General features: G+C 40.8%; 2 protein-coding genes across 2 annotated transcripts in view; one reads left to right on the forward strand and one right to left on the reverse strand.

Moving 5' to 3' along the window:
• The first annotated feature begins 813 nt into the window (after positions 1 to 813).
• Positions 814 to 3373, forward strand: C6H11orf91 (chromosome 6 C11orf91 homolog). The gene is made up of 2 exons (XM_058027085.1): positions 814 to 1168; positions 3306 to 3373. Exons 1-2 carry the CDS (start codon positions 814 to 816, stop codon positions 3371 to 3373), a joined length of 423 nt encoding a protein of 140 aa, XP_057883068.1.
• A 3397-nt stretch (positions 3374 to 6770) lies between these two features.
• Positions 6771 to 14418, reverse strand: part of KIAA1549L (KIAA1549 like) — a 133759-nt gene continuing 126111 nt past the window's right edge. The window contains exon 21 of the mRNA XM_058026707.1: positions 6771 to 14250. Coding sequence (XP_057882690.1) covers positions 13969 to 14250 — 282 coding nt within the window. The 3' untranslated portion in view covers positions 6771 to 13968. The remainder of the gene's footprint in view (positions 14251 to 14418) is intronic.

Here is a 14418-nt window from a genome sequence, read left to right on the forward strand (position 1 = left end):
GTGTGAAAAATGCATGTATTTTAGGATCGGCTTTTCGCAAATAATAAAATGAATATTATATGTGTTGTGTTAGAAAGCAATGCTGTATTCATTCTCTTAAGTACTGTGTTAAATATAGTTTTAGACTATAAAAATTGTTTAAAATAGAAACGATGCTATGTAGGATGCTTTGTTTAACAGAAAGGGCTTGCAGCGAGATAGCAGCCACAGGACATCTGAATCTTTCAGAGAAAGGGAATTTATTGCATTCTTATCAGAAGAAACGAACTTCTTCCCGCCTTAGAGGCGCTGTTAGAATTAGAAGGAAGAAGCTGACGCTGACCAGACAGAATCCTGCGTTTGAATGGAATTTATGCTTCATGGATGGGATGTATGAATATGCAACAGGTTATTGGTTTTAAGGGTTAATCCTTTGTTAACGGGTGTCCTTTTTCGGGCTTGTGCTGCCCAGAAAAAGGTACCCGGACGGCCATAACTCTTTGTATTTATTCTCTCATATTGTCCTAATTCAGTTTGTCCAAACTGTTATTACTCTAATTGTGTTACTCTTTTTACAACCATTTTATTACTATTACACTTTTAAAAATTTAAAAGCGAGTGATTGGCGTTTTTCACTCGGGGATAAGGGCGGGGACTGTCCCGGGGATAACGGCGGGGCTGTCCCGGGGAGGCTCGGGGATACCCACGGGGCTGTCCCGGGGATAACGGCGGGGCTGTGCCGGGGAGCCTCGGGGACAACCGCCGGTCTCGCCGGGCGGTGCCGGGCGCCGCGGGGACAACGGCCGGCTGCAGCGGCAGTGCCTCGGCTGTGCCATGACCGTGCAGCGCCCGTCGTGGCCGCCGCTGTACTTCCCGCACTTCCACGGCACGGAGCCGGTGCCGCGGCCGGCGGGCGGCGCCTGGGCCCCGCTGGCCGCCCTGTGCTGGCCGTGGCAGCCGCTGCCGGCCGCGGCCGGGCCGCCCCGCTACGCCGCGCTGCCCGCGCCCGTGGTGCCGGAGCCGCCGCGCCTCTGCTGCCCGCCCGCAGCGCCGCGGGCCGGGGAGGCGGCGCGGCGGCCCCCGGAGCTGGCGCAGCTGCAGCTGCAGGAGGAGATGTGCGAGCTGGGCATCCGCCTCAAGGAGCTGGAGCTGGCGGCGCTCATCGGCGACGGCTTCGATGCCAGGCAGTGTGCGTGCGCCGCCCGCCGCGCCCGGGCTGCGCGGGGCGGTGCGGGAGGAGCTGCGGGCATCGGCACCGGCACCGCCCCGCACAGCCCGGGTACCCCGGCAGGGAGCCCGGAATAGGGCAGGATGGATGTGGGGCGGGTTTGGGGTATCTCCGCCCCGCAGCGCCCCAGCGCCAGCCCGGGGCAGCGCAGGTGCGTGCGGGGACAAAAGGCATTGATTGTCCCGGGTCAGCCCGGTCACCGCTCAGGGGAGCCGGCTGAGGGCACGGTTAGAGGAGTCACGCGAACTACAGGTGTAGTAGTCACTACCGTAGTCACAAAACCCCCAAAGTCGTTAAATGACAGCAAACAAACCAACGCAGGCATCACTCAAGCGAGAGGGAGTTGGTACGTGCAAAATGTATGGAGTAGCAGCGAGACCCTGCGGTTGTGCACCGGCACCGGCCCCGCAGTCCGGCCGCGGGTCCCCCTGGCAGGGAACCCTAAAGCAGGATGAGAGTGTGGGGCAAGTTTGGGGTATCTCTGCTCTGCAGCGCCCTAGAGCCAGCCTGGGGACACTGCGAGGCGGCACTGCGGGGACAAATGGCATTGATTGTCCCGGGTCAGCCCGGTCACCGCTCAGGGCACCCGGCTGAGGGCACTCCCCCGGCACACCACAAACCACATAAAACAACGACGCATTAACCAGACAACCAGCATTGTAATTGCCATCTTAACCACCATGTCCGTCATCCTCCTTCCTATATCCCCTATCATCCTTACCATCGTCTGAGAAATTTAGGATTACCTAAGGAGTCACACGAAGTACAGGTGTAGTCAGTGTCATAGTCACAAATCCCCCAAAGTTGTTAAACGACAACAAACAAACCAGTGCAGGCATCACTCAAGCGAGAGGAGAGGGAGTTGGTACATGCAAAATGTATCAAGTAGCAATGAGACCCTGCAGTTGTGCATCAGCTTTGATGTCAAATAAAGGCCAGGGATAGTTGGAGGCATAAAAAAATCCCCGAACCAAAACACAACTGGCTCCCCCAAAAACATCAAAACAACCCACACCAAAAGAAACCACCAACCAAACAGAAACCCTCCTGTGAACTTGGCATTTTAATTTTGCAACCTGCTGGCCATGAAGAAAATGCAAGGAATAAAATAGTTCAGCAGATGATGGTGGTACTGAGAGTTCAGGTGGGGAGGCCAACAACTGTAAGGATTTCATGCTCATTTTTTCCTCCAAGGTCAAACAAACCAATGCAGACATCGGTCAAGCGAGAGGGAGTGGGTACATGCAGAATGTATAGAGTAGCAATGAGACCCTGCAGTTGTGCATCAGCTTTGATGTCAAATAAAGGCCAGGGATAGTTGGAGGCATAAAAAAATCTCCAAACCAAAACACACCTGCCCTCCAAAAAACTTCAACCCCTTGGTTTTATTTCTGGGTCAGGAATGGGTGTTTGAAAGGGTGCAGTAAACTCTGGAAATGGCATTGGTTAAAGGAAGTGAGGAAGGCACTGTCTTAAAAGTTTTTAACTTTTTGAGGATTTGATGTAAAATAAAGGCCAGGGATAATTTGAGGCATAAAAAAATCCCCAAACCAAAACCCAGCTCCCCCAAAAAACATCAAAACAACCCACACCAAAAGAAACCACCAACCAAACAGAAACCCTCCCATCAAATTATAAGTGAGCTTGGCTTTTTAATTTTGCAACCTGCTGGCCATGAAGAAAATGCAAGGAATAAAATAGTTCAGCAGATGATGGTGGTACTGAGAGTTCAGGTAGGGAGGCCAACAACTGTAAGGATTTCATGCTTATTTTTTCCTCCAAGGTCACAGGAAACTTTCAGGAGTGCAAGAGTTACAGGAACACAGGGGAAATGCCCATCAGATACATGCATTCAAAGCAAGATCTCAAAAGAAATTCCACTTGGTAGTTTGCATGTATTTTCCCCTTCATTATAGCAGTACACACCACTTTCCATTTTTAATACCTAGTATTTTGAGAAACTCTAATTTTCAGGTATTTGCTAGCCAAGGCATTGTAAGGATTATTAGTTTGCTTAATACATTATTGGATTTACGTAAAAGTACTGTAAATTGTTAATGACATCATTAATGACAATTCGTGTTTCATTCCTGTTTAGATAAAATCCTGAAGGCACTGGAAGAAAAGAAGATACAAAGCATGAAAGCAATGCAGAACATGAAGTAATGTCCACCAACACACTGTGGATTATTTCAGCTGGATATTTTGCCACTATGACTGTGGATTGTTTTAATGGGTCTTTAATATTGGGTTTCTACTCACTATATGTTGTTCTCCTCCTCTTAAAAGTATAGCATATTGTTGACTTCTTTTGTGTATTATTTGTCTGGTACTAGTTACTGATAACACTACTGTGTATTTGAACCTTTTTCTTTTTATCCAATTACTTTATGCAGGAAGCATATAATATTTTCTTCAAAAACACTGAGAAATTAACACTGTTTTTGTCAGGATTCTCAGCAGTCCATATCTGCAGCTGGGAAACGCAGAAATGGCAAATATAAAATATGGTTGGGTTTTGTTTTGTTTTAATTCTAAGTATATTAAGTGCAATTTTGAGTAAACAGGTATGGCCAAAAGTCCTAAGCCTCTAAACCAGCTTAAAGAACTACTTTCACCTTAGCATAAAAAAAACTTTTTTGTAATCACAGTGTATTCCTTTATAACCATAAAATTACAGAAGCTGTGACTTGAGTTGGTTTTTAACAGAGCAGGCACATGACATTTAGTGTTAACTGATATTTTACCATAATTTTAGCAATAACAGCGCTTGGGCCAAAGCCTGTGGCAGTTTTTGAAGTGACAACATCCTTATGTTTGGAAGGTACATCCTTTCATAAATAAAAATGGACAGAGGCAGGGATGGCAGACTGAAGATCTGGACAGCATTCAGCATTCAAAAATAATGTCACCCATTAAGAACACCACAAAGGAGCAAATAGGCTCATCAGACTGATAAAAAAATACTGATTACTTTTTCCTATTCCATTTCCAAAGCAGTAGGTGGCAGCATGAAATAATAAAGTTACCGACCCTGAAGCTGCAATATTTTGGCAAAGAGCTTTATTTTTAAGAGGACTATTTTGACCTCTGTTTATTTAAACTGTGTTCAAATTACTCAGCTGTGAAATGTTTTAATACAATCCAATATCAAAATTTTATTTCCTCTTACTGTTTATTGCAACATTCATCCTTATAGGGCCTCAATCTTTCTAGCCAGATTTTGATCTACTGTACACAGAGTTTATATTTGTTTTTAAATCTAGTTTATAACTCCCATTTGTCAATCACCAAACTACAACAATCACATTTTAATGTGATTACAAATGAACATTAGAAATCTGGGCTGCAGTGTTTCACTGCTCCCTCTGCAGAAAGAGGATAAAAAGTCTCTCAAAGGGTTTTGAGGCTTAAGTAGAAATGGTCAATTGCAGTGAAAATATGAATGGTTAAGCTGAAATTGTTGGTTTCAATGAAAATGAGAACTGGGTTAGTATCCAAATTAAATATCAGAAAACAAATTTGGATTGGACAAAAAGGGCCATTACACAGAGGCCTTCAGAGGCTTTGTGGGCAAGTGAGGGCTTTAAAATCAAGGTAGGTAACAGAGGAACTATCTTGATTGTCCCAATCTCCAGAACAGTTTAGTTCCTAAACCACAATAAATTTTCCAAGGTTACTGCAAGGGCCTACAGAGGTTTCCATTACATGGAATCGCTGCTTCCTAACAATTACTTCTCAGCTTTTACCAAGTCTTTGACTTAACATCCAGCTCTCATCAGCCATTATTCACTTTTTTTTTATTCCTTTGTTTTCTTGGCTTAAACAGACCTGCTTCCCATGGCACACAGTTGAAATATTTTCCATCTGTTGTTCTGTTTTTCATATGGCCTTTATGTTGAAACAACACTTGGAGTTTAATTACTGGATGATAACACAAGGAATAGCATCAATTAATGTGAAATCTCAGAGCTGCCTGGGATCACACATCTCCTGAAAAAATAATCTGGACCATGGCATTTAGCAGAGTGATCACCCTTGTGTCACCCACAGCACTCCTCCATCAGGATGCTTTGGTCAAAACCTTTCCTTTGGGAAAAAAAATAAAAGGGGGGAAAAAAGGCTATTGGTGCATAATGGCAATTAGGCTGATTTCCATTTGCCCCTAAACATTTAACTTACTTACCTTTACTTTTCTGCTCTGTTTCCACCTGATCTTCTTAAATCCAGTAATTTGCTCTCATCTGAGGGCTTATGGTTTCATCTCAAAGCTGGTCTGTTTATCATTCCCTTTGTAAAAATTAAGCCACGTATTAGACAAAATAGAACAGCATTCTTACTGCATTTTCCTTTATTCACAAAGGACGTGCCATTCATTTTTTAATTGTTTCTGTTCTCTTAGATTGCTCAGGGGAGGCTAAACCTGGCATTCAGATGCAGGAACAATTCAGATCTCTTTCATGTAGCTGCCTTGTGACTCAACAAATCTATCCCTATTGCATTCAAGACAGAAATTTAAGGCTACAGATTTGATTCCTAGGCAGAGATCTCCAAACATCAGTATGTTGCTCCACTTTCCAATCCCAAATAAGGCAAGCCTCTCAAAAAGCAGAGTGTCACACCTTCCCAGCCTGAGCCTGCACCTGCAGTGACACCCAGGTGCTCCCCAAGGAGAGCTTCAGGTCTCACTTGTGAAACCTCAAATGGCCTTGGCTGCTTTATGGTGGGCAAAATGACATACAAAGCTATTCAAGAACCAGAATGCATTTCAACTTTATTTTATATCAAACTGTTGGGTCCATTAAATTTCACACTGCTGTGTTTGAGTTTGCCACATTAAAATTCTCCAAATAGATATTCAGCCTTATTACAATGGATCATTAGAATTTAAATTAATCTTCAAGTCAAGCTGCCTTAATTAGTTCAGGGGCAGATTAGAAAGGAAATCCAAAAGCAGTAAGCCATCATGAAATGATTTTTCTGCTTTCAGCAGCGTCTGTTGCATTTTGGATTCATCTGCTCTGAAAATTCAGAGCTAATATCTCAAGGGGAGGTAGGGAAATTGAGAAGCACCTAACTCTGGGAAAGTTGTCCTCATTTGTGAAAACTTGTCAACATTTGTGAAACAGCCTCAGATTTTGGTGTATCTTGAGAAAAGCCAGAACAACCCTCTGAGGCAGTTTAAGTACTCACAGTCACAGCATGTATATAAAATATATAAATACATACATACATTTAAAAAATTATATCATAATTAGGCCACGGGTCTAGAACCTTATTAGTGATACTTACACTAGGAATTTCATTCATCCTCTATTTTAGGAAGATCCTTTCCAGCCTCTTTCTTCCTCTGAAACTACAAAGTAGTAGTAAAGGAACTTTTTATTCCAAATTTCTTGCATGACAAATTATACAAAAGCAGCCCTGTCAAAAGCTGCATTTTCCTCTTCCTTCTGCTTCAGACTGACAGCACAAAACTTAGGCCTGCATAAATTATATTAAAAACCACAAAAACTGGATCTAAAGAGGAGGAGACAGCAGGAACAACCAATAAGTAGCAACACAGATTTTAAGACATATTTTATTTCATGTGCAAAGTTGCCAAGGAAAACACACGTACAACTTCAGCTAAGCTATAGCCACTAACATGAAAGGAACTATTCTATGTACTCATAAGCTTTATTTCTAGGATCACCCTATGGCTCAGAGTAAATACATAGGGATTTGGTAATGATCCAGAACATTTTAAATCCCCTCTTTTCAGTCATATGTAAAATTCTACCATCAGCATGTAGTTTTAAGTAACAGGTCTTGGAGATTTTCCTTCTGATTGCATAGTATAAAATTTTAATTATTTCTTATTCTCTTGATTTAATCCCTAGACTCAGCTTTAAATTTGCTCTCAATGTTGCAGCTTCAGAAAATTAATTTTCCCACTTACAGCTGAAATACTCATAAATTTTGAGCAAGTTTCACAGACACAGCCATTACAATTCAGTTGAATCAAGCTGTGAACACCAAAGATAACATGGATTTTTGTAATCATGCAGAGCTAGTCCTTTCCATAGTTCAAAGATGTAAGAAAAGTTCATTTCCTTGGAAAGTGAGATCTGTTGCCTGGGAAGTGAGACAGTTTATTGATATAAATTCTGTAAATCTCTGTAAAAAAGTGTAGAGGTTGTTATTGGAAAGGCTTCCTAGAACATACTGAAATATTTTCAAGAGGTTTTTTATTTTCCCTTGTAAATTCACATTTATTGAAATGCTACCATAGGAATAGGTACTTTATAGTCCTGAACAATTCCCAAAGCTCCATGAAGTAATAAATGGTGCTTCTTATCAAAGTAGCCACTGCAGTCCAGGTCTGAGCTTCAGCAGAGCAGTGAAGAGAGGCAGTTCCTTCACCCTGCCCACACATGGGACACTGAGGCACAGACACATTTTGGACCAATCCAAAATCCTGAAGAGCAGCAAACTGACCTCCCATCTCCCAGTTTCCAGCCACCCATAACCAGACAGCATCCTTCCTCTCCTGGCACAGTTTTAAGACACTTGTGATGGCTAATTTCTTGGGGGGGTTACTGCTCAGCCCTGTTCTCCTTGAAGGGAGCAGGTGTTTTGCCAGTTAACAAAAAAACAAAAAAACAAAAAAACAAAAAAAAATTGCCAGTAAACAAAATCTTACAGCAGAAAATTTACCTGTAGCTGTGGTTTGCCTCAACACTAAAAGGAGAACACACAAAAGCACACTGTGGGCTGAAGCCATGCGGTGCCATGGCTGTTTAAAAATTCTGTCCTGTGTTGGTTCTTGCTTCTGTCACACCAGCTGTCAGCGAGGTAAACAGTGCACTTCTTTTGTACAACATGTCAAATTCATATTCAGAATGCACAGCAATGGCAGGGAAGACTTCAAATGAAAATAAAAAGTCAAAAAGCATAAGAATATCTGTGCTGGACAAACATGATTTCTGATGAATCCAAAGAACTGCCCTGTTGTTAGGCCTGAGCTGTTTCTGTTGGGTTGCTAAATCCTGCATCAAAATTTAAGCCTCAGCAAAATGGGTTCTATCATATTTTCCAAAATCCTTGGCTTCACTCTCATTTTTTTTCTATCAAGTATGACGTTGAATACAGCTTGCAGAAGTCAGCAGCAAGATGAAATGAAAAAGCCTTCCCAGTCAATTTGTCACAGAAGGAAATATTAAAATTTGTTTGTTGCAAAAAAAAAGTGTTCAGGTTTTTCCTCATTGCAGCATGGAGAGTATGAGATAAAGACAGGGATAAAGAATAAATTTCAGTTTTACTTACATCCAGATCTCCTTGCCAGATACACAAGACCTTAACTGATGCCCCAGTGTTTGGACTGGTTTACACAGCACAGAAATGCTCTGGGCTCCAGTGAAGAGGGAATACTCTGGAAGAGAAATTCACCTGCTCTCTAAATATTGTAATCAGTGGAATCACATTTCCTTGTGATTTACAGTCCTTTGCACCCATTATTGCCCAGTGGCTAAATGTAAATTTCTAAAGTTACAAAATTGTTTACAGACCGCAATATAGTAACTTACTCCTTGGGTATGAATTGAGTGTGGAAAATTCATGAAGCCAAACTTCCTAAAACAAGAATTATTTTTAACAAATTCAAAAAAAGAAAAAGAAAATCAAACTCCTGAAACACCTCTTCATGACACTTGTAATTATTTTCAACACATCTATGATACATTTGACCACCTAACTATTTAAAGCCCATTTCTCCTCTTCCATGAGCTTCATAACAGAACAACTCTGAGATTTCTCTCTTCATTACTACCTCTCTACCCCTTAAGGAACCTGAAACGGATGGGGACAAATTGATGGACATATAGAACCAGTTTTGAAAAAATATTTAAATATTTTTTGACACACAGATATATAGATACGCATGAATATGATACAATATTCATCAGAATATGGTCTTAAAGCAATTTTAAAAGCATGAAATATTATATGATTTGGGGGCATTTCAACTATTTTTAAAATCAGCACCTAAACCACTTTGTGCAATGCAGTTATTCTCAGGAGAAATTCTGCAGCATTGACCAGCTTTGCCTTTATGACTTCGTCATCTTGAAAGATTTTTAAAGAGCAAGTAAGTATGCAATTTCTTTACTTATCTATATATAAATCTCATTTCCACAAGTTGAGTTTTGCATTATTTATTTCTGAGAGAAAGGCAAAAGTTCAAAAAAAGCATTCTCAGAGAGTATTCTTCTCCTTAAAAAATGAGAAGAAAAAAATAAAAAAACTTTGAATTCTTTTGATAAACAAAAAAGAAATCTGCTGCTCATTCCTGGAGTTAAAAATTAACCCATGAAGGGAAAGCTGCATTTTCTAGTATGTGTGAGCAACATGCAAGATCCCTGTCTCGCTGCCATTTCATGTCAGTGTGGGCTGGGAAGCCACTGGGATTTATTAGTGTATAAGAAATTCAAGAGCAGGACAATAACTGGTTGGACACAGAGTTTGGAACTGCTGGGACGTGCACAGGATGAACAGGGGCAGCAAAATGCAGTGAGCTCAGAAAACTTGCTGCTTTCAAGCTCCCTCTGACTTCCAGAGGCTGGCAGTCAGCTCTTACACTGGCAATGCAGGGCTAAAAAAAATACATTAAATGTCATTAATTCCTTAGCAATCAGACATCTTGAAATGTAATGGAAACTGTGGTCAGCTTGGTACATATCAGCCCTTAAACAAAACAATTCTGTCACTCAACCTAATGTTGCATTTTCTACCTGCCTCTCATTTTTACCTCACACTTCTTATGTGTCTCTTTCAAAGAGAGTCTGAAAAAGAAATGATCACAGCTTAAGATAATACCCTCATTTCTATATATAGGGCTTGCATGCACCTCTATCAAGTTCTACTCACAGTATTATGACATAAAAATATTACTCATATTTCCAGACTGAGTGCTAGAGTTTCCAACACAGATTATATGTCAAGAAATGACTCTCAACAAGTCAAGAAATTACTGCCAACAAGTTCCCTTTTATCCTTTTACTGTTCTACTGATGCTAATAAATGTCACAAGTGTTTTTTCCAAGTGAAAGTGGTCAGGACACACAAACCAAGAAGGATTTTTTTGTTGTTGTTTCATTTGCAACTGTTTCTACTGATGATTTACAAATCTGAAGACAGACAGTGGTCAGAACATCAAGATTTTGTGTGCACAGTAAACAGTACTTTCACCTTAACATTTAACATATCTTTAAAGAAAATTGGGGCATTGAATAGAAAAAACTAAATTACTACTTTTTTCTCAGTAAAAATGGTATGGATATATCTGGACAAGGTTATCACTTTAAACACAAATACTTTCTTCTTTGAAATCAGTATTGAAAAACTATATTGTACTTGTAGCCATACAAAATGTTTATTATATTACAAATAATTTGTACACTATATTTTCACTTTATCATTGCTTTGTGCTCAGACAGTATAAATATTACAGCATGATTTTTCTTTCCCAGCAATGTCCTAACTGTCCTGATATAATCTGACTTGATACTTAAAAAAAATTACAGAAACATATTACAAACAGGATAAAAAGGCATAATGAATGAAGAATGTAAGATGGTTTTCTGAATAAAGTGCACGACAATGGTTTCAGTGATGATTCAGGAAATATTCAGTAGACTGCACATCATCCATAATAATACCAAAAAAAATAAATTTTGAATCTCTAACAGGTCTTCATCAGAAGTATGAAGAGTACTTTGTTTAACTATACTGAAATGGTTTTTCTTTCTAGAAGGCTATTTAAATGCTTTTGCTCAGGGGTTTTCCATTTTCTACAGACATCCAAACCCTGGACATCTCTATATTTTCCAAAATTTTTAGTTTCCAGTATGGCAAGATACAAGATCCATTGTGTAAGATGTATGAGACTTTACCCTCACACATTTTTAATAGAACTACTAAATTGCCACAATTTAAGAATGGGAACAGACTTACAAACAGAGTTAAGTGTCCAAAAGATGCTGTTTAAAACTGGAATGCCCTGCTTCCTGTGACTTTTTTGGGAATACACTGTTACATCTCCCTTCCCACCTCTATGGCTTCAGCGTGCTCATCCATGGGATCCTGGCTGCTTGCACAATTTCAGCTTCAGGAGAATTCTGCAAAACCGGCTAGAAAAATTTATTAAACAGCACATTTCACCCCCATTGCTTAGAAGGACCCATTTACTTGCAAAATTTCACTGGGCTACATAGAAGAATCATTCAAAAACTGATAATAAAGCTGATGCAGAATGTGGCTGGCACAACCTGGTGTAGGTTTCACTTTCCAGGTTAGCCCAAGGCAGCTGTGAACTAGCTGAGGCTAAATAAAATCAGCTGCTCTTCCATTATGTCTGCATTCATGTTACAGTGATCCAACTGACTGAAAAATAAACAAAATTTTGTTTGAGGGATCTAGTGAAACTTGCTTTTATAGACAAAGCCCAATAGAGAAAATAAACCCTGCTGTCAGTGAGTGAAATTCCCACTGAAGCCAACCAGGACCTGTCTTTCTGTGGTACACTGAGTTCAGCCCAGTATTTTTCAGTTGTTATTCTTAAAGTGTGACGCTCTTAGCCAGCTATTCATTTAACCCAATTTGGCTGTGTTGTATCACACTGATAATACCAGCATTACCTGGCTGACAGGTAACTGAGACAGCAGTCAGCCTTTACTAGACTTGCATTTATATGAAAAATTGAGTTTCTTTGGTTGTTTAGTATCCAAGTCACCCAATTGTATATTTGTGTACTCCAGACATAGCATGATTATACTGATCAGTAATATTATCAGGGGTTTGTTCTTTCTTTTTTTTTCTTTTTCCACTTAGTTTATGGAAATTTTCTGACTATAGCAGACTAGTCACTTATATAAATATACAGCACATATATACATAGAAATTACAAAAATACATTTTATTTATATCTGATTTTAAATAATAAAAATGAAATTTCACATTTATCGAAAGATTAGCTAGCATTCCAAATGCTTCTGCAATATTCAAGGTATTGGAGCAGAGGATGTCTGTATATTCTAGGATAATTACGCATCACAGTCTCAGGGTTTATAGTATAATTATTAAGGGGAAAAATAGCTCTGCTTTAAAAGTTTGTGCTTCATCAATTTCTTCCTCTATCCCCTATTCTAGTCTTCTTTCTCCTTCTCTCAATTTACTGATGGCCAAAAAAGCTAAACCAAGTTCCCTTTCTCACATCAGTTAAGACCAAAGAAACTCAGAGAAATGAAATGATCAGACAAAATAGTAATTGAGGATAACTAAATAACCCACTGAAATGAAGGACATTACCTTTAACTCCAGTTGACATCAAACACACCCAACACAACAAATTTTGCAAAAACTTCAGATCCTGAAGCTAATTGCTGAAGGAACTGAAAACAACTGTTCATGTCTCCAACTAGTTTGTACAACTGCAAAATATTAACTACTGTCCCATCCCAAGTGGTTTGATTTTCTTTTGGGATTGGATTCCTACCACAACGCAGTGTAACAATCAGTGACCTTTATCTTGCACAATATGAAGTCAACATCATTTCTGGCAATGCTCTCTTTTTCACAGAACATTCATATTTTTGTTAATCCATGTAGCTGTTAACTTATTTACATGTTAATATAGTAGTTAGGTCCTCTACATTCAGAACTTCCTGGGTGCGCATTCACCGTGCCAGCACAATCAAAATCAACTGCAGCTTCAGGTAGCACTTTCTGGCATCACTTTAGTAGATAGCATTGCTAAAGAAAGAGGGAAAAAAGCACTGTGTTGAACAGAGGTTTCCCTGTCCAAGCAGGTGTATTCATTTTTCCAGGTTGGAAGGATTTAAAGGTCTCAGGTTTACCAGCTTCACATGCATTCAGAGTGAAAAGCCCGATTATAGAGCAAACAGGAAAAACCTTTTTTCATTTATCTGGGAAGCTTTTAGCACCAATATCCTTTGCTGGCTCTTCATGCATTGTATTCTTTCACACTGAAAAAAAAAATCTCCTCCATAATTCATCAGTGGCACTGAATGACAAGGTAGCCACCAATCATGGAAATGTTATTCACCTTCTCTACAGTCCTCTCTTCTTTTACTTCTTTGCACTGTTAATAGGATGAAGAGACTCTGAGCTATTTACAGGACTTTTATTTGTATTACTTAATTGTGTTGAATTCTTTTGGTTTGAATACAGTGTCTGGGATGAAAAGGCTGAAATGACTCTGCATTGCTTAAATCAGCACCCCTTATACAGTGTCCCACAGCAGACAATTAACACGGCCACTGCCACGCCAGCCATGGCCTCCAGCAAACCCTGTTCTGCAGATTTTTTCTTCTCTTATTAAAGTTTTGGCATGCAGAAGTTATTTTCAGCAGCTCTGCCTCTGGGCCTGTAAATGGAACTTCTTGTGGCACAGACATGTTCAGCAGCATCTTTAGTGAGGATGGGTCATAATACGAGAGCAAAGTGACAAACAATTGCATATGGTTGATCTCATCAGTATGAAACAGTTTCCTGGCAGCTTTTCCTTAGCTGGAAAGCAGAATTTCATTTCTTCAGAGCCCTGTTGCTCTGCTTTAAGTCATTTCATAGTGTTGACTTTTCATACAGATTAAAACGCCATCGCTTTGGCACAATTCACAGAAAGTTAGTGGCCGAAAACTAAAGGAGCTGCTTTCTTGGCTTCCCCAGGTCACAAGACACAAACACCGTGCACAGACGATACATTAGACTTGGAACTCAAACATATCTGTCTGCTTCTTGGCCAGCTTGGCCACTTCTTCCCTTATTGCCTTGACGAGGGCAGCCGTGGAGATGTTGGTGAGCGGCGCGTCCGAGGGGTCGTTGTCAGCCAGGCTGTGCTGGGAGGCGGCGGTGGAGGCCAGCGGGGCCTGCTCCAGGCTGGGGTGCAGGCTGCCCTGCTGGCTGTACTGCCTGGGCAGCCTGGAGGGGGAGTTGTGCTGGTAGCGGGGCCTCGGGTAAGCCTCGATGTAGCCAGGCAGGGGCACCTGCAGGAATTGGAATTGCTCAGGGTTATGCGGAACAATCGATCCGCCAGCGACCACAAACCTCCCTGGGGCAGAGGTGAGAGAGAGCACCAAAGGAAGGGAATGCAAACCTCAGAATTAATTCCCAGCTTCAGGGTGACCCCAACGTCTGGGAATGATTGGCATCTG

The sequence above is a fragment of the Melospiza georgiana genome, chromosome 6, assembly GCF_028018845.1.
Source record: "Melospiza georgiana isolate bMelGeo1 chromosome 6, bMelGeo1.pri, whole genome shotgun sequence".
NCBI lineage: Eukaryota > Metazoa > Chordata > Aves > Passeriformes > Passerellidae > Melospiza > Melospiza georgiana.

Bases quoted from the DNA above. Each gene is read 5' to 3' on its own strand.
- C6H11orf91 (XM_058027085.1), top strand. From the start codon at position 814: ATGACCGTGCAGCGCCCGTCGTGGCCGCCGCTGTACTTCCCGCACTTC. The intron at 1,169-3,305 runs GTGCGTGCGCCG...ATTCCTGTTTAG, and splicing joins CGGCTTCGATGCCAGGCAGT to ATAAAATCCTGAAGGCACTG.